General features: G+C 43.9%; 1 protein-coding gene across 1 annotated transcript in view; it reads left to right on the top strand.

Moving 5' to 3' along the window:
- LOC146577420 (cytidine monophosphate-N-acetylneuraminic acid hydroxylase-like) overlaps nucleotides 1–15,391 on the top strand; it is a 36,202-nt gene extending 20,811 nt beyond the window's left edge. Inside the window, exons 4-15 of the mRNA XM_085254463.1 lie at nucleotides 1,404–1,513; nucleotides 2,356–2,546; nucleotides 3,327–3,407; nucleotides 3,496–3,562; nucleotides 3,713–3,794; nucleotides 3,873–4,010; nucleotides 4,570–4,705; nucleotides 8,377–8,520; nucleotides 8,883–9,057; nucleotides 10,426–10,542; nucleotides 12,445–12,560; nucleotides 13,069–15,391. Coding sequence (XP_085110589.1) covers nucleotides 1,404–1,513; nucleotides 2,356–2,546; nucleotides 3,327–3,407; nucleotides 3,496–3,562; nucleotides 3,713–3,794; nucleotides 3,873–4,010; nucleotides 4,570–4,705; nucleotides 8,377–8,520; nucleotides 8,883–9,057; nucleotides 10,426–10,542; nucleotides 12,445–12,560; nucleotides 13,069–13,207 — 1,496 coding nt within the window. The 3' untranslated portion in view covers nucleotides 13,208–15,391. The remainder of the gene's footprint in view (nucleotides 1–1,403; nucleotides 1,514–2,355; nucleotides 2,547–3,326; nucleotides 3,408–3,495; nucleotides 3,563–3,712; nucleotides 3,795–3,872; nucleotides 4,011–4,569; nucleotides 4,706–8,376; nucleotides 8,521–8,882; nucleotides 9,058–10,425; nucleotides 10,543–12,444; nucleotides 12,561–13,068) is intronic.
- The last annotated feature ends 9,616 nt before the right edge of the window (nucleotides 15,392–25,007 follow it).

Below are 25,007 nucleotides of genomic sequence, written 5' to 3'. Positions count from 1 at the left end.
TAAACACCCACAACCTGGACAGTATTATGTTTAAAATCCTACATTAAACATTAACCAAAAGTTTCCAGGAATTGAACAGTGGCCATAAACTGTTGTAAGGTACAATAAGCAGCCATCTGGAGTTCAGCTTCATTTTAAGAATCCCAAGAAAAATGAACATGATGAATGCAGATGAAACTCTAATCCAGAAAGCAAACCAAAGCAAGAAATCAGTGCCAAACATATTAAATGAGGGCAAACAAGAGAAAGACAGCATGAGGAAATAATTTGATATAATGCAAAAATGCAAAAACTACAGACACGCAGTAATCAAGGGAGGTGGAAACATCAGGGTAACTAAACATGGCAGTAAAACAAATGAGACTAGATATGAGAGACAGTTATTTCATGGTTTCACAGATGACAGAGCTATTTTTCTGTTCCAAACCCACTCCTACTCTGTCACCCAAATCTGTTTCTGATCGTTTAAATAAAATTAAAGTTTGGTTTGCGGTCAACATTCTCAAAACTGGCAGAAAAAGAGAATTATTCTTATTGACGCCATACTACACTATCTAAATCAAACAGTTCAGTTTCATTATTTATTGATAACACAACTGTCATATCTTCCTCTCAGGTTTAGAGTCTCTGTGTCAGCAGCGCTCTCTTCTTCACAGCACATAACACTATCATCCAATCTGCCTACCGCCATCATCACAATATTAACCACGTTGGTTATTCCAAAAGTACCGCCATACTTGTCAATGCTATTGTCACACCTGTCTTGATTACTGCAACTCTCTTCTCTGCAGCCTATCTCATAAATCTCTCACATAGCACCCGTTCTTAAACAGCTCCATACTTGCTTTATCTATGTTGGGGTTTTTCTTATGTTGTTTTTTTTTTTTGTTTTTTTTTGAAAATTGTAGCAAGTTGTTACAAGAAAAAAACAGGAGGGAAAGTTGCCTTCTAATTTTATGTACAAATGGTACAGATTTTTCTGCTTCAGTGAACTTATTTGTAACACAGTTGTGCAGTGAACACGTTGGCTCTCTGTGTTGTTCTTACTCAAGCACAAATGATCCAGTTTGAAGCTAAAGTAGCATATATTAATCTTAAATTAGATTTGAATTATGTGGGAACTACTAGAGGCTTAGCTTCTCTCCCGTGAAAGAAACAAAAATCATACAATTGTATGGGTCGCTAGCTCGTTACCAGCAATCAGTATTTGAATCCGTTTAATTGAATAAGTTATATTAAATAGCAAGTTATATCAAAGTGGTAACTAGCTTGTATTAAACACTACAGTTTAAATGTATGTCAAGTAGTATGAGCAACTCCATTTAATACATGGAAAATTAAAAAATGACAATAATATAAATGCCATGTAAATACAATGCCAGAGCTTCTTGTTGCACTTGCAGAGGTCGAAGTGTTGGATGATGGGGGGCTTCAGTTGGTGGAACTGAGCCCTGTTGATCCCTGGATGGCTGATCCTCGAGAGCCTCTGGAGCTCCAACAAGAAGAAGTGAAAGTATGTGTTTTGATAATACACTTTAAATAACAAATATTTAATCACAGTTTTTCAGACAATACTGTGGATACTGCTGTGTTACTTGTGTAAAACTCCTTAGCAAAGTTGTCTAAAACATGAATTATCTAAGTAATAATAATAATAATCTCAAATTTTCTCTATACTGAATGAACTAAGAGTGAAAAGTGCATCAGTGGTGTCCTGGCAGATTTCTTCATTCTACGTATTAATCACACATTTTAACTATATAACTTTAGTAGTAATATCACTTTCTCACTTAGTGTTGTATGCATGAATCTTATCACAAGTGGTAAATGGCCTGCATTTGTATAGCGCTTTTCTAGTCCTTAAGGACCCCAAAGCACTTTACACTACATTCAGTCATTCACAGGTGATGGCAAGCTACATTGTAGCCACAGCCACCCTGGGGTGCACTGACAGAGGCAAGGCTGCCCGACACTGGCGCCACCAGGCCCTCTGACCACCACCAGTACAAACATGGGGTTAGTATCTTGTCCAAGGAAATTTGGCATGCAGCCAGGAGGCAGCCTGGGATCGAACCACCGACCTTCTGATTAGTGGCTGACCTGCTCTGCCACCTGAGCTACAGCCACCCCAAGTGGGCCTCATGTTTTATTGCGCACTCACAGAGAGCCTTTTGTAGCTGAAGGTATAGCCCCCCTCCGCCCCAAACCCTTACCCTAACAACCCCCCTGCAATGTGTTTTATTTATTTTATTAAAACCACTTCAAATCACATTCACTACGTGTGTTGCAGGTTATTGTTAAAACTTCCATAACAGCGGTCTCCAACATGTACATTTTCTTTGACCTTCCTGTCAGGTGACATACTTCACCCACGCCTGCATGGAGCTACAGCTTGGTAAGAAAAGGTTCATGTTCGACCCCTGGTTGAAGGGTCCCGCATTTGCCAGAGGGTGGTGGCTTCTCCATGAGCCTCCAGCAGACGCTCTGGACAGGCTATGTGGGGCAGATCTCATCTACATCAGCCATATGCACTCAGACCATCTCAGGCAAGCTCTGCCAATTCTGTTAAATATGCATAAAAATATGTATTGTATATTACTACCATTTTTATTTGAAGCAACTAAATGACTCAGAGAAAACAGTACAGTATCTACAAACTCTTTTTGTAGAAACTGTTTTCATAAACTGTATTTTTTGTTACATCCACAATGCCACATATTATTCCTTGTTTTAGTTCCAAGGTCTTATTTATTTTTATTTATTCTTTAAACATTTATTATTTTATTTTTTATCAAAAAAAAATTTTTTTTTATCAAGGTTTATCAAGGTTTTTTTTTTTATCAAGATCTAAATACCAAATTTCTTTATGATGTTCTGATATGTAAAACCTTAGAAGTGACTGTATACATAAAGGAACATTAAATATAAAGACAAAAAAAATAATGCAAATAGTCCTATTGGTTATTTTGCAATGAAACTATAGAATTACAACTGTTATTGAGAAGGATTCAGATTCAAAAATACGTTTCCAATTTATTCCGCTTTGTAGGATTACAAACCCTTGAAATTACAGGATTTGTAATCCTTTAATTGTTTGTGATTAATAATGAACTCATTTTGTGAAGAGCATTACAGAACAAAGCCGTGTTTTGCTCCTTACTGCATTTTTGACAAGAGATATGAAAAGAAACAAAAACAGTAGATGAATCTACAAAGAGTATAATTTTTAGTTATATTTAGTTACAGTATCCAAGTTATAATTCCTTGGATACTGTTTACAGTATACTTACATAGCGGGGCACTGACTTGCTCTGTTTCCTTTATAGCTATCCCACACTGAAAGTCTTGGCAGAAAGGAGGCCCGATGTCCCGATATATGTTGGTGACACATCCAGACCTGTGTTTTGGTTAGTAATAAAGTGGAGCTCAATCTTCCCATAAATGAGATCCAAAAGTGAGCCCGTTGTTCACATGGGCCTATCTCTGCTGTGACAGGCATTTGGAGCAGAGCCAGGTTAAGCTGACCAACATTAAAGTCATTCCCTTTGGTGTTTGGCAAAATGTAAGTCACTGCCTCTATCATTTGGTGAAGAGCAATTATAAAAAACATGTTTGGAAAATGTTGCATTGTAAAATCATTAATTTCAATATTAAGTGATGTTGGGGGGAAATATGATTACAAAGTAAAAATGGATCTTACTGTCTCATTCAGATTGATGATCACCTGAGATTTATGATCCTGATGGATGGTGTACATCCTGAAATGGACACCTGCATCATTGTTGACTACAAAGGTGTCATTTTGAATAATATAATTACTTATGCTATGAAAATAAGTCTGATTATAATATAAAATTTTGTTTTTATTGCAGGTCACATGATCCTCAACACTGTGGACTGCACCAGACCAAACGGAGGCAGGCTACCACAAAATGTGGACGTGATGATGACCGACTTTGCTGGAGGAGCTTCTGGATTCCCCATGACCTTCTATGGAGGGAAATACAGTGGTGAGCCTGCGCTAGGTTAGCTTAGTTAGGTTTTAGCTCCAGCTGCACACAGCAGTGTCTAAGTGTTGCGACTTTCATCCATAAATAAAGCCGTGGCCGGCTGAGTTGGTTGTGTTCCTGTGATGCGCCTCCAATAATCTATCATGAGTCGTACTTGTACTTTGCGTATTTATTTTAAGAACAAAACAAAAACAAACTTTTGCGCTTTCAATCAAATTACAAATAGCGCACGCATTAACTGACGTGCCAAAAATGGCGGTCAACAGAAAAGTTTGCCCACAAACCACTCACCCAACACACCTGCTGCGAACACCGAGATCAGGTAAATAGACTGTGACCACACCCCCATGCAATCACCTGAGATGCAGGTAAAGCTATACACCTGTGCCACCATAACAAATAAACAAAACATAAACATGGACTTTGGCTCTTATATTAAGTTAGAGTCTTTTGACAGTTACATGCAGCTCTTGAAGCGACGTAGGAACTGACTTGTTTCACTGTGATCAACAATTTCAAAGTGCACCAAACTACCTAGATGTTGTTTATGTGTTTCCAGATTCCTGGAAGGCAGAGTTTATCAAGAATGAGAGGAAGAAGCTGCTGAATTACAAAGCTTCACTGGTGAAATCCCTGCAGCCGAGGATCTACTGCCCATTCGCTGGCTACTTTGTGGAGGCTCATCCGTCAGACAGGTACAGTTTGTAACGAGGGGCTGGCCAGGGTTTGCACAGCATCAGAGATGAATTAGTAAAGAGCAAAAGGGTTGGAAGCTGCAGATGGCCCCGCCCCTCCCTGAGCCTGGTTCTGCCGGAGGTTTCTTCCTGTTAAAAGGGAGTTTTTCCTTCCCACTGTCGCCAAAGTGCTTGCTCATAGGGGGTCATATGATTGTTGGGTTTTTCTCTGTATCTATGAAGCGCCTTGAGGCAACTTTTGTTGTGATTTGGCGCCAAATAAAATTGAATTGAATTGAATTGAATTATTGCTGGCTATGCGAACCAAGCTCTGGCAATGTTTGTATAGGGATCGAATGGCCTGTAGCAATGGGCCAGACACCCCATACAGACCTCATCCACACCAGGGGCTCTGCCACCAAGAAGTTGTTTAACTGCCTCAGTCGTCTACCTCGTCCCCGGAAATTGGCGAGTCATCCTCCTCATCCCCAGACTCTGCTTCGTCCTCGGAAGCTGTGTCAGTGGGATTAAGGAGGTCCTCGAAGTATCAATTGTGTAATCAATTATTGTAAATGTAAATGTTATCAGGAAATGATCGGACAGGAGAGGGTTTTCAGGAAACACTGTTAAATGTTCAGTTTCTATGCCATATGTTAAAACAAGATCTAGAGTGTGATTAAAGTGGTGGGTGGGTTCTTTTACATTTTGAGAGAAGCCAATTGAGTCTAATAACAGATTAAATGCCATGTTGAGGCTGTCATTTTTAGCATCTACGTGGATGTTAAAATCACCCACAATAATTATTTTATCTGAGCTCAGAACTAAATCAGATAAAAAGTCTGAGAAATCAGACAGAAACTCTGTGTAAGGCCCAGGTGGACGATAGATGATAACAAGTAAGACTGGTTTCTGAGTTTCACAGCTGGGGTGGACAAGGTTAAGCATCAGGCTTTCAAATGAATTAAAAGTCTGTCTTGGTCTTTCATTAATTAATAGGCTGGTGTGAAAAATTGCTGCCACACCGCCCTCTCGGCCTGTGCTTCAAGGTTTCTGGTAGTTAGAATGACTCGGGGGTGTTGATTCATTTAAACTAACATAATCATCCTGCTGCAACCAGGTTTCTGTAAGGCAGAGTAAATCAATTTGTTGATCAATTATTAAGTCATGTACTAACAGAGACTTGGAGGAGAGACACCTAATATTTAATAATCCACATTTCACTGTTTTACTCTTTGGTTCAGGTGTGGATACTGTATTGTTCTTTCTTTGTGATTTTTTTATGTTTAAGTTGTTGATTGCTGGTTTTTAGTTTGTTTTTTGTCAGTTTGGGAGCTGACACAGTCTCTATGGAGATGGGTTTTTGGGGGGTAGCAGGAGGAGAGAAGCTGCAGAGAGGCGTGTAAGACTGCAACTCTGCTTCCTGGTCCCAACTCTGGATAGTCATATTTTGGGGGGTTTAATAAATTTGTCCATATTTCTAGAAATGAGAGCTGCTCCATCCAAAGTGGGATGGATGCCGTCTCTCCTAAAAAGACCAGGTTTCCTCCAGAAGGTTTGCCAATTATCTATGAAGCCCACATCGTTTCTGGGACACCACTCAGACAGCCAGCAATTTAAGGAGAACATGCGGCTAAACATGTCACTCCTGGTCTGATTGGAGAGGGGACCTGAGAAAACTACAGAGTCCGACATTGTTTTGGCGAAGTTACACACCGATTCGATATTGATTTTAGTGACCTCCGATTGGCGTAACCGGGTGTCATTACTGCCGACGTGAATTATGATTTTACTGAATTTACGTTTACCCTTAGCCAGCAGTTTTAAATTTCCCTCAATGTCGCCTGCTCTGGCCCCTGGCAGACAATTGACTATGGTTGCCGGTGTCTCTAGCTTCACATGTCTGAGAACAGAATCACCAATTACCAGAGTTTGACCCCCGGCGGGTGTGTCGCCGAGTGGGGAAAAATGGTTAGACACATGAACAGGTTGGTGGTGTACCTGGGGCTTCTGTTTAGGACTATGCTTCCTCCTTACTGTCATCCAGCCGCCCTCTTTCCCCAGCTGCTTGGGGTCTGCCGGGGAACAGATAGCGGGGCCTACGCTATCTTCGGCTGCACCAGCTACAGGGGCCTGGCTAGCTACGGGTGAATGAAGGGTGCGAAGCCGAGTCTCCAATTCAGTAATCCTGGCCTCCAGAGCTGCAAATATGCTACATTTGTTACAGGTTTCATTACTGCTAAAGGAGGCCGAGGAGTAACTAAACATCTGACACAATGAGCAAGAAAGTGCAGGAGGGACAGGTGAAGTAGCCATGGTGCTAACGCGTCAGCTACGAGCTAAGCTAAGCTAGTGAAACAGTACAGAGACAGTGAGTGAATACTTTGGCTATAAATTAGGTAGTGAGTAAACAGAAAGTGTGCTTCGGATGAAGCACGTGAAGATTATACTGTGAAAAAAAGAATGTATTTAAAAGTTTTTATTTAAATTGCTAAGCAGATAAGCTACTCAGAAACACCACTGTGTTTGAGCAGGAACAGGAAGTGATACTCTACCGCAGAGCGAGCAAACACCAAGTGACAGCGCCACCAAAAGCTGACAGCGAAAGGAAATAAGTGGGACTTTATTCCTGGTGGGTGATGGGCTCCGCCAGGGCTGCCCTTTGTCAGCCCTGGCTGACAAATCCTGTCCATAACTTTTATGGACAGGATTTCTAGACGCAGATAAGTGGCGGAGGGCTTTCATTTAGGTGGCCTCAGAATCTCATCTCTGCTTTTCGCGGATGATGTGGTTCTGTTGGCTTCATTGGGTGATGGCCTCCAGCTCGCACTGGAACAATTCGCAGCCGAGTGTGAAGCAGCGGGAATGAGGATCAGCGCCTCCAAATCTGAGGCCATGGTCCTCAGCCGGAAAAGGATCCAGTGCCCACTCCAGGTTGGGGACGAGGTCCTGCCCCAAGTGGAGGAGTTTAAGTACCTTGGGGTCTTGTTTACAAGTGACGGGAGAAGGGAGCGGGAGATTGACAGATGGATTGGTGCTACGGCTGCAGTGATGCGGATGTTGCACCGGTCTGTCGTGGTGAAGAGAGAGCTAAGCGTGAAAGCGAAGCTCTCAATTTACCAGGCAATCGACGTCCCTACCCTCACCTATGGTCACGAGCTGTGGGTAGTGACCGAAAGAACAAGATCGCGGATACAAGCGGCTTCCTCTGCAGGGTTGCTGGCCTCTCCCTTACAGATAGGGTGAGAAGTTCGGCCATCTGGGAGGGGATCTAAGTAGAGCCGCTGCTCCTCCACATCGAAAGGAGCCAGTTGAGGTGGTTCGGGCATCTAACAAGTATGCCTCCTGGTTGAGGTGTTCCGGGCATGTCCCAATGGGAGGAGGCCCTGGGGTAGACCCAGGACATGCTAGAGATGTTATATCTCTCAGCTGGCCATGGGACTGCCTTGGTGTTATTTTTCTCTGTTTGATGTAATACATTTGTGATCTAAATAAATAAGGATAAGATTAACATGATTTTGAGATTGACTGACTGTGTTATACAACCCTGTTTCCAGAAAAGTTGGAATGCTAAGTTTTGTGACACTACTGCTTACAGATGTGGAAATAAATTTAGCATTTAAATGGAAACATGAGACCTAACTTTTACCTAACTCCTTTTACTTTTGTGTCTCTTTGCACTGTGTTGGGTGAAGATACATAAAGGATACAAATATCAAAAACAGTGCAGAGGACCTTAATGCACTCATTAATAAGCTTGCACCAACAATCAAGACTTGGACACCGAAGCCAGGTGCTGTGCTGGATCTCGGCCTTGCTCTCACAGACCCCACCAACAGGTTGGAACAGCTCACATGTTTATCTGTGTTTTCCATTGTTTGTCACTGTGGGAAAGAAAGACACTGTTATTACATCTGTAAAACAAGGACGTTTAAACAGTAATGTATAAACAAATCATTTTGTGTCTGAGAATCTGATGGGAAAAAAGGCTAATTTTTTTATCTTATCTGCTGACATAATCACATTACTTTATTTCAACTGTTATTATCACTATAAAAAGAACAAGTAAGATGAGTAACTTTCTTAATATAATACACTTGTAAAAAAACTAAAATTATCATGTAAATTGCACACATAAATATCACCCATGTGCCAAATTAAATATTTTCTTTACAACTGTCTTTGCTATGACCAACCATAGTGAGGCCATCACCAATCCGCCAGCCAGTGCAAAAATCTACAAGGACAGCTGGGAGTTCGACTTGTATGTGAACGAGCTGAACAGTGCCATCAAGTCTGACATATTTAAACATGAAAGCTGGATCCAGTTTTATTACATGTGGGCTGGCTTTCAAAACTACAACCTGGTTGTGCGGGTAAATGTTCTGGACAGTTGTTTTGCAGAGCTGTTGTACTCTTTTTTTTGGCATGAACTGTCCTACAGTTAACATCTGACCTTTATCTGCATTTACTGTGTTCTTGTGATTTTTCCTACCTAAAAGCCTTTTTCTGCTTATTGCATGGTGATTTTTGCTTCCAAAAAATGAAAGAAAGCACAGAGACCCGCAAAAAAGGACAGTGAAAATATTTGCTTTGTCCATTTTTATATGGTTGGGGGAGAACGCATTAACAAAAAACAAAACAAAAACTATTGTGTGTCATGACCCTATGATGGACTGGCAACCTGCTCAGGGTGTGCCCTGCCTCCAAGCCCTGTGAAAACTAACATGAGTTGGGAAAAAAAGGATGGATGGGTGGATGTTCAATAAGGAGAGATTATTAGAAGGAACTGAGCAGGATTTCTCAATGTACAGAATTCATTTAAGGTATTTTGCAATTATAGTCTGACAGCTGTTCGCAGCAGAACGTAATCCCAGCAGTGGCAGGGATTAGGGCAGGACCACCCCGGAACTCTGGATACTGTGGTGGAGATGAAGATGGAGGTTTTGATGGAGATTGAGTAACATGGGAGAGGCAGAGATGGGGATGAGGTATGAAGTGTGAAGATGTCTGCAAGGAAAAACGACAGATGAGATTTGAAACACGACAGAGGAGGCTGATTGGCCTAAAAAAAAGTGGGCAGAAAAATGACTGGACTAGACAAGTTATGTCACTTGACAGTGAAAGTGATGCAAAGCTTAGATTAGCCCCCCAAAACCTGGGAAGCAGACATATGTGTGACTAAAGCTCTTCTGTACTGAACTTATGCATAAGCTTCATTTGGCTTATCCAATGAGCAATGTGATTATTCCTAATGAGAAAAGACAGTGAATGAAAACATTTTTTTCATGCACATAATAGTGATTTCGTCATCATTTTACTTTCCGTTAACCATAAAATCCAATGGAATAATTTATGGAGTTGAGCAAAAATTAAAAAAAAAGCAAATGAGATGTTTTCAGTCTAAGAACATACATACATATATATGTTGTTGTACTTGTTACGATACTATGGAAGAAAGAGGCTTTCAGTGTTTTAAAGCATTAAATAGATGTTTCTTACACCTGAGCAGAAGCTTTCTTGTCTTTAGTTTTATATGTTTTTTAATAGTTATTTTCCCTCATGCCACAGCATCCTCTGTAGTAACTTAACAGAAACTGGTAGTACAGGTGCTCTGATTCCTTATCACAATTCCCCTTCCTTCCAGCTGTTAATGATCACCTTGGCTCACTCTTTTTTTGGTTGCATTGCTATCTTACTCAGAGTGGATGCAAATCTGCTGAAATGCAAATGTCTCCGTGTAGGTCATTGAAACAGACGATAAGTTTGAATGCATCGCTGACGGTTATGACTACCTGGTGGACTTTCTGGATCTATCATTTCCCACAAAGAGACCTGACAGACAGCACGCTTACTTGGAGGTGAGTCACTATGGCGCACTACACAAACAGCATAACAGCATGTGAATAAAAGTGATTTCCTCATGACTGCCAATGTATCACGAGGAAATTATCATGTTTATCATCTACCATCTGGAAAAAATCCTGTTCTGCCTGCATATTTGCATACTGTTACCCAATATATACTGGGTTTACTTATGAAACAAAGTGTCACGCAGGATTGAACGGACTCAGGCGCAGACACAGCTTGGAAAAGAAGAGTTCACAATTTGTTTACACAATCACCGAAGTGCAAGAATATATAAGAGTGACAGGTGGGGGCCCAGGGCTCTGGGGAAAATGAGGAAGGAAATCCACACACATGAATTTTCAATAATCGCCCGTCCACCCTCCGCTCTGCAGGCGCACTCTCTCCGTAACTCTCTCCTCAGACAGCACTCACTCTTCTTCTGCCACTCACGCCTTTCTGCTCTCACACTGCAGTCCACACTGCCACACAGGGGGTCCAGGGGAAGAAACACGAACAGGTCCAGGGAATCTACACACAGAAGCACTACGCCAAACAATCACAAAAGCAAATTTAGACTTAGCCGGGGCTTTACGAACTCAGGGCGTTCAACATTCCAGCGATGAGCTGCTCTGAGCCACAACCTTAAATAGCTCCCAGGGAAAACAAGACCTTATTAGCGCAGGTGCGTGGGCCAAAAGCAGGAGCTCAGTAATGAGTTCTGCCCAGGCAGACAGAGGACAGCGAGGGAAAGGGGGGGGAGAGGGACAGAGAAAAAACAAAAACAACACTGTGGCCCAACATGAGCCAACCTCCACGGGACAAGACTCGACTGTCCATCTGCATCTAAAGGTCAAAGGTCACTCTTTGAGGATGCCAATGTTCACATTTTGGACAGAGAAGACAGATGGTTTGAAAGAGGAGTAAAATAAGCCATTTATGTCCACTGTGAGCGACCATCTTTGAACAGAGGCGGGGGTTTACGACACCAACTGTCTGCCATCTATAATCCAGTTCTGAGATCCCTTCCCAGACGCCTTAACGCCCACTCACATCCTGGGCCATCTGACCTCAGGAAATCACATGATAGGGTGGGGCCAGGTTTCACAATGAGCTCACCTGAAACCCTGGCTGATGGTGACCCACACCCAGTTTCACACCTTGGCTCATGTGATTAGGTAGAGGATCATTAGGGGGTCCATTGTCCCTCTTGGGGGGATACTCCCACTGGGCTTAAATCTGGGACTCTCCACCATTTGACCCTAGAACTGAAGAAGCATCTCAGATGAAATGTGTTCAAGCAACTTAAAGAAGTCCAGACACTTTTCTTTCCAAGATCCTTAGACTACGATGACCTGGATGACTGAGAACTTTCACAGACTTAATTTTTCTCATTTGGGGCAGAAATGAAAGACGGTGAAATTGCTACCTGTAAAGTCCAATTTTACAAGTGTTTTTTCTTTGAATTAGAATATTGGCAACAGAGAGTCTTCACCAGGTTGAGATTATTTTCCGTTAATGAGGCACGCATTGTACAGCCATGACGAACCTTAACAATGCAGTTGTTATCCACCACAATAGAGGTTATTGTTCAACTCTGTTACAACTCTAGCGACGTGTTGCCACACTTGCACTTCCTGGACCATGAAGGCTTCAGAATATTTCTGGTGTACAAGAATGTTTAATCTTGCTCTGTTCTGAGGCAACTGGACCTGCTGCTGAACAGGCTACATTTGTGATCATGTCTCTCCAAGTAACATCACAGCTTTCAAAACAAATGTGCATTATTTAATGTTAACGTATTATGTGCTTGTACAGATGTCAAAGACTTGTACTTTGAGGACATCACAAAACCTTTCAAAAACATGTTTGCTTGGACAGAGCAGTAACTCTTATGTTTCTTGGTTTCTTCCAAGATTAAAAACAGGATTGGAGTGATGCGGTACGTGGTACTGCATGGCTGTCTGTGGGATGACCTGTACATCGGCTTTCAGAACCGCATCAGCCGAGACCCAGACATCTACCACCACAAGTACAGACCCTTTATCTCACATGTTTAAGCATTCGTTCTTGTTCTGTAAATTATTCTAATAACTTTACAGCATTTTCACAGAGGTAAGTTTTAAGACTTTCATTGATAAATATTTATACATGGTTACAGATTTAGTTACACATTAACATATCTGATTATACACACAGATCCACACGAATCAAAATACACAATACAATACAATTTATTTAGCAATATATAATTTTGATTTATTTTAATTTATTTTGCAAAATTGTACAACAAAATACAAAAGTAACAGCCCCATATAGGCTACATTTATTGTAGGGGGAGGAGCACACAGACACATGCATATCTATTTGTATGGCATGTTTATTGGGCTATTTTGGCTATTATTCATTGCTATTTCCAAGCCTAATAACTCTTAGTTTAACTATCACAACAATAAAATGGTGTGTGTCAATTACAGTTAAAAAAAAGTAACTTACGCTACATGTAAATTAACTTTTAATCACCTTGTGTTGGCCTCTAGGTTCTGGAAACACTTCCAAGCAGAGCTGCCACTTTGCAAGCCCGACTGGGAACAGTTCCGAAAACAGGTCTTCCCCATCAATGAGTCGACCATACCTCGCAATGATACAGGGATGGGAAATGACTGTGTCTTGTCATGAATTTGATTGTGGACTTGTGAAGATGAAGTTACCAATATCCTGATTTGATGTAATTTGTATTACATCAAATCAGGATATTGGAATTTCATATATAGAAGCTGTTTGTACAGCTTCTATATATGAAATTCCAATTGGTTCTATTTCGCTGCTTTATATTAATGAGATAGCAAAGTAATCAATTGGGTGGCTGTTAAATTGAGATGTGATAGTTGTGAGGTAAGGAACTCAGCCCAGGGTCATCAGTCTTTAATAGACAAAACACTGATTTTGGACATTTAATCATATTTAAAATCAGTAAACTTGTTTACAATCAATTTCTGTGAAGTATAAAATGTATTTTTTAGTCTTATTAATGTTATGTAATTGATGATAATAGAAGTGAAATCTATTTTTGTTATTGAGAAAAACTTATTGTTGTGACAATAACCATGCCATATGTGCGTACTCACCTAAACAACAAAACATGCTGATTCAATAACTTCCAAAAAACATGAAAACACATGTGATGCATGATTACAAGACACAAGGGTGGTTTACAATTGAACATTTTGTTTTAATCTGTAGAGTAAAAAAATAAACAAAAAAACAACAACTAGTGTTAAATTGTATCTTCTTAGATGGTTAACTCAAATCATAAAATCAATTTCTCATCTATTTTACATTTTTATTATTGTGAAATGAACGAGAATGCAAACGTGATTAAATGATTCAATCTGGCTTTATTATTTACACATGCTACGTATGACTGTTAAGCTGTAAAATGTAATGTTATGTATTGAAACAAATCTTTTCATCAAGTTATATCTACTGTGGATTTGTCATTAGAACCTCTGGGAAAAACCTGATGTGAACAAACCAGTAAAACTGCTGATTTTTTGATTAATAACTGATTAATCTTCATTGTAAGTATTGTCTCACATATAAATAGTATAATGTTTTAATGGGATTGGACTGTGATGCCAGCAAAGAACATTTTTCTGTTGAAACTCTCCTGAACTCTTGAAAATTGTATATTGAATATTGCTTTTGTACTATAGGTAGATGTACAAAAGTGATCCTAGGTTCGCAGCCTAGTGTGAAGCAGTGGGAATGAGGATCAGCACCTCCAACTCTGAGCCCTTGGTTCTCAGCCGGAAAAGGGTGGAGTGCCCACTCCGGGTCGGGGACGGGGTTCTGCCCCAAGTGGAGGAGTTCAAGTATCTCAGGTCTTGTTCACAAGTGATGGGAGAAGGGAGCGGGAGATCGACAGACAGAGAGAGCTGAGCATAAAAGCAAAGCTCTCAAGTTACCGGTCGATCTACGTTCTCACCCTCACCTATGGTCATGAGCTGTGGGTAGTGACCGAAAGAACGAGCTCGCGGATACAAGCGGCAGAAATGAGCTTCTTCCGAAGGGTGGCCTGCCTCTCCCTTAGAGAAAGGATAGGGTGAGAAGTTCAGCCATCCAGGAGGGGCTCTGAGTAGAGCCGCTGCTCCTCCACATCGAAAGGAGCCAGTTGAGGTGGTTCGGCCATCTGACAAGGATGCCCCCTGGGCGCCTCCTGGGTGAGGTGTTCCGGGCATGTCCCACCGGGAGGAGGCCCCAGGGCAGACCCAGGACACGCTGGAGAGATTATATCTCTCAGCTGGCCTGGGAACGCCTTGGTATTCCTCCGGACAAGCTGGAGGAGGTGGCTGGGGAGAGGGACGTCTGGGCTTCTCTGTTTAGGCTGCTGCCCCCACGACCCGACCCGGGATAAAGCGGAAGAACATGAAGGGATGGATGGATGTATTTAGAAGCATACTGTGTTTTGGAAGCAATATAAACACCCAGAAAGTTTTTAGGTCACATCAGAGTACCCGCATCAGAACAAGTTGCAGTTTTTGTTGTCTAACATTGTAATCAAATTACTACCACTAGTTTGTGTCATGAAATTAGCTTTTCCCCTCCTTTTTCTCATGATTTGCACACGTCCTATTTATTAATGAAAAATCGGAAAAAAAGATCTGCTCTACCACCTGAGCCACAGCCACCCTTGTCTTCTTTCTTTTTTTTTGCCTGTCCCGTTCATTTCTATAAAAATCTGAATTATTGTCTGAATGCCAGGAAAGATGCCCAATTTTTCTAATGTGGATCATTATGGCTTTGCCATATTGGTCCACTTGATTGATCTTTATTATTATTATTATTAATTTTATTTTATTTTACTTTAAGTTATTACAGACAGGACAGACATGACCTGTGGATAGGAAAGAAAGAAAGAAAGAAAGAAAGAAAGAAAGAAAGAAAGAAAGAAAGAAAGAAAGAAAGAAAGAAAGAAAGAAAGAAAGAAAGAAAGAGAGGGAGGGAAAAACATAGGAGAAGAGGGACAGTGATAGAAGACACTAAAAAAATCCGCTGGATCACCTGTTGAAAGAAAAAAACACAACAACAACAACAACACAGTAGGGAGACCACAGCAACAACCTAAACATAAGTAACATTAAATAATAAATACTGAATGTTACTGAGCAGCACACAAGACTGACAGCGCACGATGTGCTTAGAGGGAGCAGCCAAGGAAGATAGTGTGTCTGTGAACACCCGTGTGCACACCTGTGTGGATCAGCATGCTTGTATTCAAAAGGTTTCTCCATGTAATGATCTGCTAGAGCAGACCTTCCCAAAGTGTGGGGCCATTGCAGGGGGGGCGCGGAATGAAATGGAGGGAAAAAAACAAAACTTGGACACTGCTAGCACGGGGCGCCCACAGAAACGCAAAGCAGGAGATGACGCATCGCTGAATATGTTTCCAAACCAACTTCATTCTAAGCCAAAGACTAGAAAACATGGTGAAGCATATCTGCCCTTTGGTTTCACCTGCACAAGTGCTAAGGTAGGTCTCCCCTGCAGAATTGGTTTTCCCTGTGTCAGGAGCAGCGCTGGGCTGTTCAAATCACGGACAAACAGGATCCCACAGTTGTTTATGTTTTTAAACCCATTTTGCACAGAGAGGCATTTTTTGAAAAATGTATTGATAGCAATGTTGAATATTATTACACATGAAAAAAAAACAACTACACTTAAAATAATTACACCGTGACGCCTCTGCCTTTCTAAATGGAGGGACAGTAACTGCATGTGTATGTAAGCGTGTAAAACCTGCAGATAGTCATATTAACAGTATTTTGTCTCTATCTGCCATTCTGCAATTCATCTCATGTAAACAATAACGTGGCGCACAGCATGACGTGAAAAAAGGCACATACCTTTGACGCTGTGTGAGGAACTATGTATTCTTCGTCCACACGTAAACGCAAAAAAGGAGTTTAAAAAAATCTCAGTTTTCGGTGATTCGAAACGCCGTTTACGTGTGGACGAAACAGCTGCGCTTTCAAAAATACCCGTGTAGGTGTGGTCGTAGCATAAAAGAGTTAGTAGTTTTTTTTATTACTACCTGTCATTTATTGCAGATTACTTGTATTTGCTTAATTGTTTACTAAATGTTTGAGGTGTGAAATAAACCGCAATGGAGCAAAATATGGGTGTGTGTGGTTGGAGGATGTGTTTGTGCGTGTGCGTGCGAGAAGGGGGCGGGGGGGCGCGAACATTTTTCTTGTAAAACAAAGGAGGGCCCAGCAAAAAAAGTTTGGGAACCACTATGCTAGAGGGTGTGGGGAGCAATAGCCCCATCCTCCAGGGCATGAAGCAGGCATGGAGGAGATCCAGGCCCCCCAGAGTGCGAGAGCCCATAGAGGACCATCGGAGGTGCAGAAACCACAGGGGGGCGTGGTGATGTTCCCACAGGCTCTGCTGGCAGCCAGCCACACCAGAGAGGACCGAGCCCCGCACCCAGAGGCTCGAGGTCTAAGGGCCTCCCACCCCCCCTAAAGGGCCCGACCGAGCCATGGGTGCCAGGCCCTGCCAAGCAGCCACTGGGAGTGAGCAGGTACATCAGTACCTCCTACAGTACCTCCTAATTCAAATTCAAATTCAAATTCAAATTTTATTTGTCACACACACACAACCATACACAGTATGACATGGGGGTGAAATGCTTGTAGCTGTACAATGCCCGACCATTAAACGACAGAAGAAAAGTTCTACAATATTTACAATTTACTACAAAAATTTACAAATTAACTTAGGAATTTACAGTAAAGAATGTGCAAATAGCAGAAGAGATTATAAAGATAAGGATTATAAATTATAGGAATTATAGGATTATAGGAAATGTGTGGTGGTGACGTGTGTGAGAGTCCAGTCTTATAGTGACGTGTTTGGGAGAGTCCAGTCCTACACCTGGTTCAGGCCCCGAATAGCCTGGGGGAAGAAGCTCCTCTTCATTCTCTCTGTTTTGGCCTTAAGGGAGCGGAAGCGCTTCCCAGACCTCAACAGTGAGAAGAGTCCATTGTTGGGATGGGAGAGGTCCATCATAATCTTCCTAGCTTTGGACTTGCACCGCTTGGTGTAGATGGACAGCAGGTCAGGGAGCTCTGATTGAATGATGCGTTCTGCCGAGCGCACCACCCTTTGCAGATCTCGTCTATCCTGCTTGGTGCTGTTCCCAAACCAGGTGCAGATGTTTGACGTCAGGACGCTCTCGATGGTGCAGGAGTAGAAGTTCTTGAGCACCTTCAGTGGCAGATGGAAGTCTCTAAGTCTTCTGAGGAAGAAGAGACGCTGACGGGCTTTCTTAACCAGGGTGTTAATGTGACAGGACCATGACAGGTCCTGAGTGATGTAGACACCCAGGTATCGGAACCTGTCCACTCTCTCCACTGGCGTGCCACTGATGATGAGGGGTTTGTAATTCCTCGCCTGCTTTGTAGTGAAGTCCACGATCAGCTCCTTAGTCTTGCTGATGTTTAGGAGGAGGTTATTCTCCTGGCACCAGGTCTCCAGGTTCCTAATCTCCTCCAGGTAGGCCGTCTCGATGTTGTCGGAGATCAGGCCCACAACAGCAGTGTCATCAGCAAACTTGACAATGGAGGTGGTGTCGGATGTGGCTACACAGTCATAAGTGTACAGTGAGTACAGCAGGGGGCTTAAAACACAGCCCTGAGGCACTCCAGTGCTGAGTGAGATGGAGGGGGAGACTTGTTTTCCCACCCTCACTGATTGGGGTCTGTCTGTGAGGAAGTTGAGGATCCACTGACACAGTGATGAGCTGAGTCCTAGATCCGTCAATTTGGTGAAAAGCTTAGAGGGAATTATTGTGTTGAATGCTGAACTGTAGTCCACGAACAGCATCCTAACATAATTCCCTCTGCCAGTGTCCAGGTGACTCAGGGATGTGTGGAGCAGGTGAGATATGGCATCGTCTGTGGAACGATTAGTCCGGTAAGCAAACTGAAGTGAGTCGATGGTGGGAGGAAGTGAAGAAGTGATGTGATCTCTCATCAGTCTTTCAAAACACTTCATCACAATTGAAGTCAGTGCTACTGGACGGTAGTCATTGTGGCAAGCGGGCTGTTGTTTCTTTGGAACAGGGACAATAATGGACCGTTTGAAGCACGTGGGAACCACAGCTTGGGCCAGGGAGAGGTTGAAGATCTCCGTGAACACCGGTGCTAGTTGATCAGCGCAGGCTCTAAGGACCCGGCCAATTCCTGTCATTGCTGGAATTCCATTCTGCTCTGATGATTCATCAAAGTCTAATTGCCAACTAGCTGATTAATAGAATTTTGTATCTAAATAAATCATATCCTGTTATTTCAAATTAACTTTTCTTTTTTTGGTCAACACAGCCAGGCCAAACAAGATGCAGACAATCAAACAACTAGACAGGAGAAGAAGTAAAATTAAGTACAAGACACTAAAGACAAGTAACTACCAAAACAAAATAGGAAGTGAAAACCATAACCAAATGGGATGAAGTAATACACTTTTTCTCCATTGATTTGGCTCACAGCAGAAAAGTCATTCTCACCACTCTTCATGCAGATACTAAAACAGTTTAGATGTTTTTCATACAGACTCACCTGTGTAAAAGACACTCCAACAATCAAAGCTTTTTTCACAATTGTCAAAACAGGAATAGTCAGTCAGTAACTTCAACTCTGTGATGAATAAATAAAAATCTATCACTGCGCTTTAACTATGGAGTCATCAAAATGTTTTTTGAGCCCCACACCCCTGGTACCAAAGAGGAGGAGATCACATTTAATCGGTTATAATACGGGGTTAGAAATATAAGTCCCAACTTGTGTGGTATCCACAGAAACCTCTGAATCTCGGCTAAAATCTCATATAAACAATTTCTACAACCACCAAACACAACAAAAACAAGACAGTTTCCACGGCTAACATCAGAGCCATTTTCCGTCAACAACCTCCATTTTAGACCCATCTACGGACACGTGACTGGACAGACGCCACATGCAGTAAATTTCGGCCCACGTGGGTTTTGGCCTGTTCATTTCTCTGTGCACCTCGGATATCTGGACGAGGAGGTGGAACAGCGGTAATTTTAAAAAAGACTTTTTTACGCCAGATGATCTCCTAAAGCTGTTACAACTCTTTTGAGATGATTATGATAAAAATTGGACGCGAACAGCCCATATACGGGGTTTTAATTTATCGTCCACCTGGGTCTGCTGCATCTTTTCTGTCAGACCTACAAGAATTTTTAACTTCCACGATTAAACTGGGCAAGGTCATCATCGTTGGTGACTTCAACATTCATGCAGAGGACTCATCACACAGTACCACTAAGGAGTTCCTGAGCATTATGGACTCTTTCAATTTTGTTCAACATGTATCAGGTCCTACTCACACAGCTGGGCATACTCTGGACTTGGTCTTCACCTGTGGTGTTTCCCTTGACCACATGAACTTAAATGATGTTTCTTTTAGTGACCATAAGTCAGTCTTTTTTAATGTATCGTTCAATTCAGAGTCTCTTCCCCAAAGTTTTATTAGGTGCAGGCGCTTTATTGATGACTCTGTCATTTTAAAGTTTTCTTCTCTTTTTAATTTTAAAACTTCTTCTGACGATGTTGACATCCTTATTAATTCTTTTAATGAACACTGTCTTGCCATTCTTAATCAGGTGGCTCCTTTCAAAACTAGTCATTGCACTGTTAGTTCCTGCACACCATGGTTAAATAATCAAACCCGTGGTCTTCGACGCTCCTGTCGAAAAGCAGAGCGTCTCTGGAAGTCCACTGGGCTGGTTGTCCATCGAGAACACTTCCAAGAACTTCTTCACTTATATAATGAGTCAGTTAAAGAGGCCAGATCCTCTTACTTCAATAATCTCATTAATCGTCATAAAAATAACCCAAGAATTCTATTTGATACTATCAACAGTATTGTTTCTCCTCCAACTCAGCATGCTGTGTTGTTCCGTGATCATTTTGTTTGATCCTAGCGCAGCCTTCGATACCATGGACCACAAAATCCTACTCAACAGGCTGACGGTTCTGGCTGGTGTATCTGGCACCGCCTTAGACTGGTTTTCTTCCTACTTATCAGACAGGACCTTTTCTGTTAGGACCGATAGGTTCTCCTCTAACACTGCTGCCCTAACCTGTGGGGTTCCACAGGGTTCAGTTTTGGGTCCATTATTATTTTCTTATTATATGCTTCCTTTAGCTGGCATTATTCAGTGTTTTAGTTACCTGTCTTATCATTTCTATGCCGATGACATTCAGCTGTATATGTCCTTTAAGCCTCATCAGCTGGATAGGCTGTCCACCCTAGTACAGGCTTTAACCCAAATCTCTGATTGGCTTTCTAACAATTACCTTGTTAGAACAAGACAGAGACCATGATCATAGCTCCTCCTGATCTATATTCTAAAATCAGTCAAGTTGTTGCCCCTTTCTGTTCTTCTGCTAAGCCAAATATTCGAAATCTTGGAATAATATTTGACTCTTCTTTGGGCCTTGACTCACATGTAAAGTCTCTGTCTTGTTCCGGTTTCTTTCATTTAAGGAATATTTCTAAACTGTGACATATGGTCTCCTTAGCTGAACTGGAAAAAAACTGTCCATGCATTTGTGTCATCGCGTTTAGAATATTGTAATTCCCTGTTTACCAGCTTGGATAAATCATCTCTTTCTCACCTCCAAGCTATACAAAACGCAGCAGCCAGATTACTAACTCACTCTAGCAAGCGAGCTCACATCACCCCTATTTTATGTTCTTTACATTGGCTCCCAATAGATTTTAGAATTTGTTTTAAAATTATTGTTTTAACGTACAGAGCACTACATGGCCAAGCCCCAGATTATTTATCCAAGCTTCTCACAAAATACACTACTGCTCGCTGTCTCCGCTCACAGACTCAGAGTTTGTTGGTTGCTCCCCAACACTTCAGAACACGTCTGAAGACGAAAGGGGACAGAGCCTTTCAGTCTGTGGCACCAAGGCTGTGGAACAGTCTACCTCTACAACTACGTTTGGTTGACTCTGTGGAATCCTTTAAAAACAGTTAAAAACTTTACTGTTTAAACAAGCTTTCTGTTGACCAATGCTTTTTTTTTTTTTATATTTTTATATTTTTCATTTACATTTAAACTCTATATTGTGTATATTGTGCATTTTGCTATTTATCGTACTGTTTATTTTAATCTGTGTGCAGCGCTTTGTGACCACCTGTCTATGAAAAGCGCTTAACCCTGATGCACCCGCCAGGGGGAGAGCGGCGGGGTCGGGGGATGCGGGTCCCCCGCGGAGGGAGGGAGGGAGGGAGGAGGTTGGGGTCGCGAGATCCCCCGAGGGGATGGGATGGGATGGGAGGGCGGGGTCGGGGGATGCGGGTCCCCCGCGGAGGGAGGGAGGAGGTTGGGGTCGCGAGATCCCCCCCGAGGGGATGGGATGGGATGGGATGGGAGGGGATGGGATGGCGGGCTCGGGGGGGGGGGGATGCGGGTCCCCCGCCGAGGGAGGGAGGGAGGAGGTTGGGGTCGCGAGATCCCCCCCCAAGGGGATGGGATGGGGATGGGATGGGATTGGAGAGAGAGAGAGAGAGAGAGAGAGAGAGAGAGCGAGCGAGAGAGAGAGAGAGAGAGCGAGAGAGAGAGAGAGAGAGAGAGAGACGTGAGAGAGAGAGAGAGACGTGAGTTTGACAGAGACCACACGTGCAAGCGTGGACGATAAAGTCTTGTAAAAAGGTGGTCGAGAAACACCCCGGCGAAAGCACAGCGCGTCGCGCGGCGAGATGATAAGAGCGTGGATGGCGGGTACTAAGCGTGTCGGGGTTACAGGTTACAGAGGTTACAGAGGCAGTGTCCGGGCGCGTGCTGTACAACAGCAACAACAACAACAACAACGGCGACAAGGTGCCAACGAGAAAGAAGAAGACGAAGAAGAAGACAATGTCACGCACTAGACCGTGGGAGCCAAAGAGCACTAAGGTCGGTACAGGCGGATCGCAATCGCCAGCGGTGTCCTCCTCCTCCTCCTCCTCCTCCCGCTCACCATCACCGTCGCCATCGCCATCGCATTTGGCGTACGCTGCGTGGTCGGCTCCGGTGGCTCCGTTGTTGCGACCGGCCACGTTTCGCTATCGAGGGCTAGGGGTCGAGGAAGACCAAGAGCAGCGGTGGCGGCAGCAGCAGCAGCAGCAGCTACAGGAGAACTTGGAGGAGGACGAGAGCGAGGAAGAGGAGCAAGAGGCCGAGGGGGACGACAACGACGACCCCGACGGCCCGAACGCTCGCAGACGAGGAGGAGGAGAGCCACTCGGAGGATCAGGAGGACGAAAACGATGGGGTGGCAGACCATAGGTATTTCAGGGAAGAGGATCGCGGTTACGAAATGGCGTCGCAACTCTGCCAGGATGGCGGCTCGCAAGGCGAGTCGAACCGCCGAGAGGGAGAAGAAGAAGAAGAAGAAGCAGGCGCTGACCCACCGGGGCGGGGGACTCGGGAGATTTGGCAAGAGGACGACGCCGGCCGCGCTGCAGGTGGCGTTCATGATCCTGGGCGCGATCGCGGCGCTGTCGGTGAAACTCGCGACGCGGATGTAGCCGACGATTACGACTACGACGATGACGAAGAAGACAAAGACTATGAAGAAGAAGAAGAAGAAGAGGAAGAAGAAGAAGAAGACGTCCTCGCCGATGATGATGATGATGAAGAAGAAGAAGAAGAAGAAGAAGAAGAAGAAGAAGAAAAAGAAGAAGACAAAGACTATGAAGAAGAAGAAAAAGAAGAAGAAGAAGAAGAAGAAGAAAAAGAAGAAGACAAAGACTATGAAGAAGAAGAAAAAGAAGAAGAAGAAGAAGACAAAGACTATGAAGAAGAAGGAGAAGAAAAAGAAGACGTCCTCGCCAATGATGATGATGAAGAAGAAGAAGACGTCCTCGCCGATGATGATGATGATGAAGAAGAAGAAGAAGAAGAAGACGTCCTCGCTGATGATTATAACGATGACGATGAAGAAGACAAAGACTATGAAGAAGAAGAAGAAGAATTAGAAGAAGAAGAATTAGAATTAGAAGAAGAAGAATTAGAATTAGAAGAAGAAGAAGAAGACGACGACCTCGACCCGCCGGGACGAGGCCCCACCGAAGAGGCCGTGGCGGCGGCGCGAGACGAGGCCTCCGCGTTCATGGCCTACTTCCCGCCGGAGATAGAGGACTCGGTGATCGCCATGACCAACCTGGAAGCGGGCAGGCGCAGGCCCGCCATCGACGGATGGAAGCCCATGGGCCGCGTCGAGTTCCGAGCCTACCTGGGGCTGCTCGTGCTCGCCGGCGTGTACAGGTCCCGGGGAGAGGCCTGCGAGAGCCTGTGGGACGCCGAGAGCGGCAGGTCCGTGTTCAGAGCCACGATGCCGCTCAAGACCTTTCGAGCCTACTCGATCGCGCTGCGCTTCGACGACAGGGAGACCAGAAGGGCCGGGCGAGGCGAGGGCGGCGGCGAGGGCGATAGCTGCTACGACAAACTGGCCCCCATCAGAGCCGTGTGGGACGAGTGGTGCGCGAGGTTGCCCGCCATGTACCGCCCGGGACCGGAGGTCACCGTCGACGAGAGACTGGTGCCGTTCAGAGGTACGTACTACGTGGTGTGTGTGTGTGTGTGTGTGTGTGTGTGTGTGTGTGTGTGACTGGGGGAAGAGAGGAGGAATAGGAGCGGGAATGGCAAAAACAGGCTAGCTCGCTCTGTTGTATACTCGTGTTGAGTTCCGCGTTTGTGCTGCTTTCGCATGACTCTTTATGTCTTCCACGCTTGCAAGCAAGCAAGCACGTTCTCTGTCAAACTCACGTCTCTTCTCCTTGCGTTTCTGCCCCAATCTACCCCACACTTTCCCACATCTCTCTCTCTCTCTCTCTCTCTCTCTCTCTCTCCATCTCCATCTCTCTCTCTCCATCTCTCTCTCTCTCTCTCTCTCTCCATCTCCATCTCCATCTCTCTCTCTCTCTCTCTCTCTCTCTCTCTCCATCTCCATCCCCATCTCCATCTCTCTCTCTCTCTCTCTCTCTCTCTCTCTCTCTCTCTCTCTCTCCATCCATCAGGACGGTGTCTGTTCAGCAAGCCGGCTACGGGATCAAGATATGGGTGGCGTGCGACGTGCGTTCCAGCTACGCGTGGAAGATGCAAGTCTACACCGGCAAGCCCGACAAGCGCGGCCCTCCCGAAAAGCACCTGGCCACTCGAGTGGTCGTGGACCTCACCGAGGGACTGACTCCGGGACGCAACGTCACGTGCAACAACTTTTTCACCTTGCGCGAGCTCGCCGATAGGCTCTATCGCGAGAGAGGCCACACCGTGCTGGGCACTCTGCGGTCGAACAGACCCGAGATCCCCAGAGAGCTGCGCTGCGTCAAGGGCAGGGCCGTGGGCTCCGTGGAATCCGTGGTACTCGGCGGCTCCGCGGGACGAGGGGG

This window comes from Mchenga conophoros, linkage group LG3, assembly GCF_057382185.1.
Source record: "Mchenga conophoros isolate Kocher_MC1m ecotype Shallow Benthic linkage group LG3, M_conophoros_male_GT1.1, whole genome shotgun sequence".
NCBI classification, from domain to species: Eukaryota; Metazoa; Chordata; class Actinopteri; order Cichliformes; family Cichlidae; genus Mchenga; species Mchenga conophoros.
The sequence above is the reverse complement of the archived record's forward strand: the minus strand, read 5'-3'. Positions and strand labels throughout refer to the sequence as shown.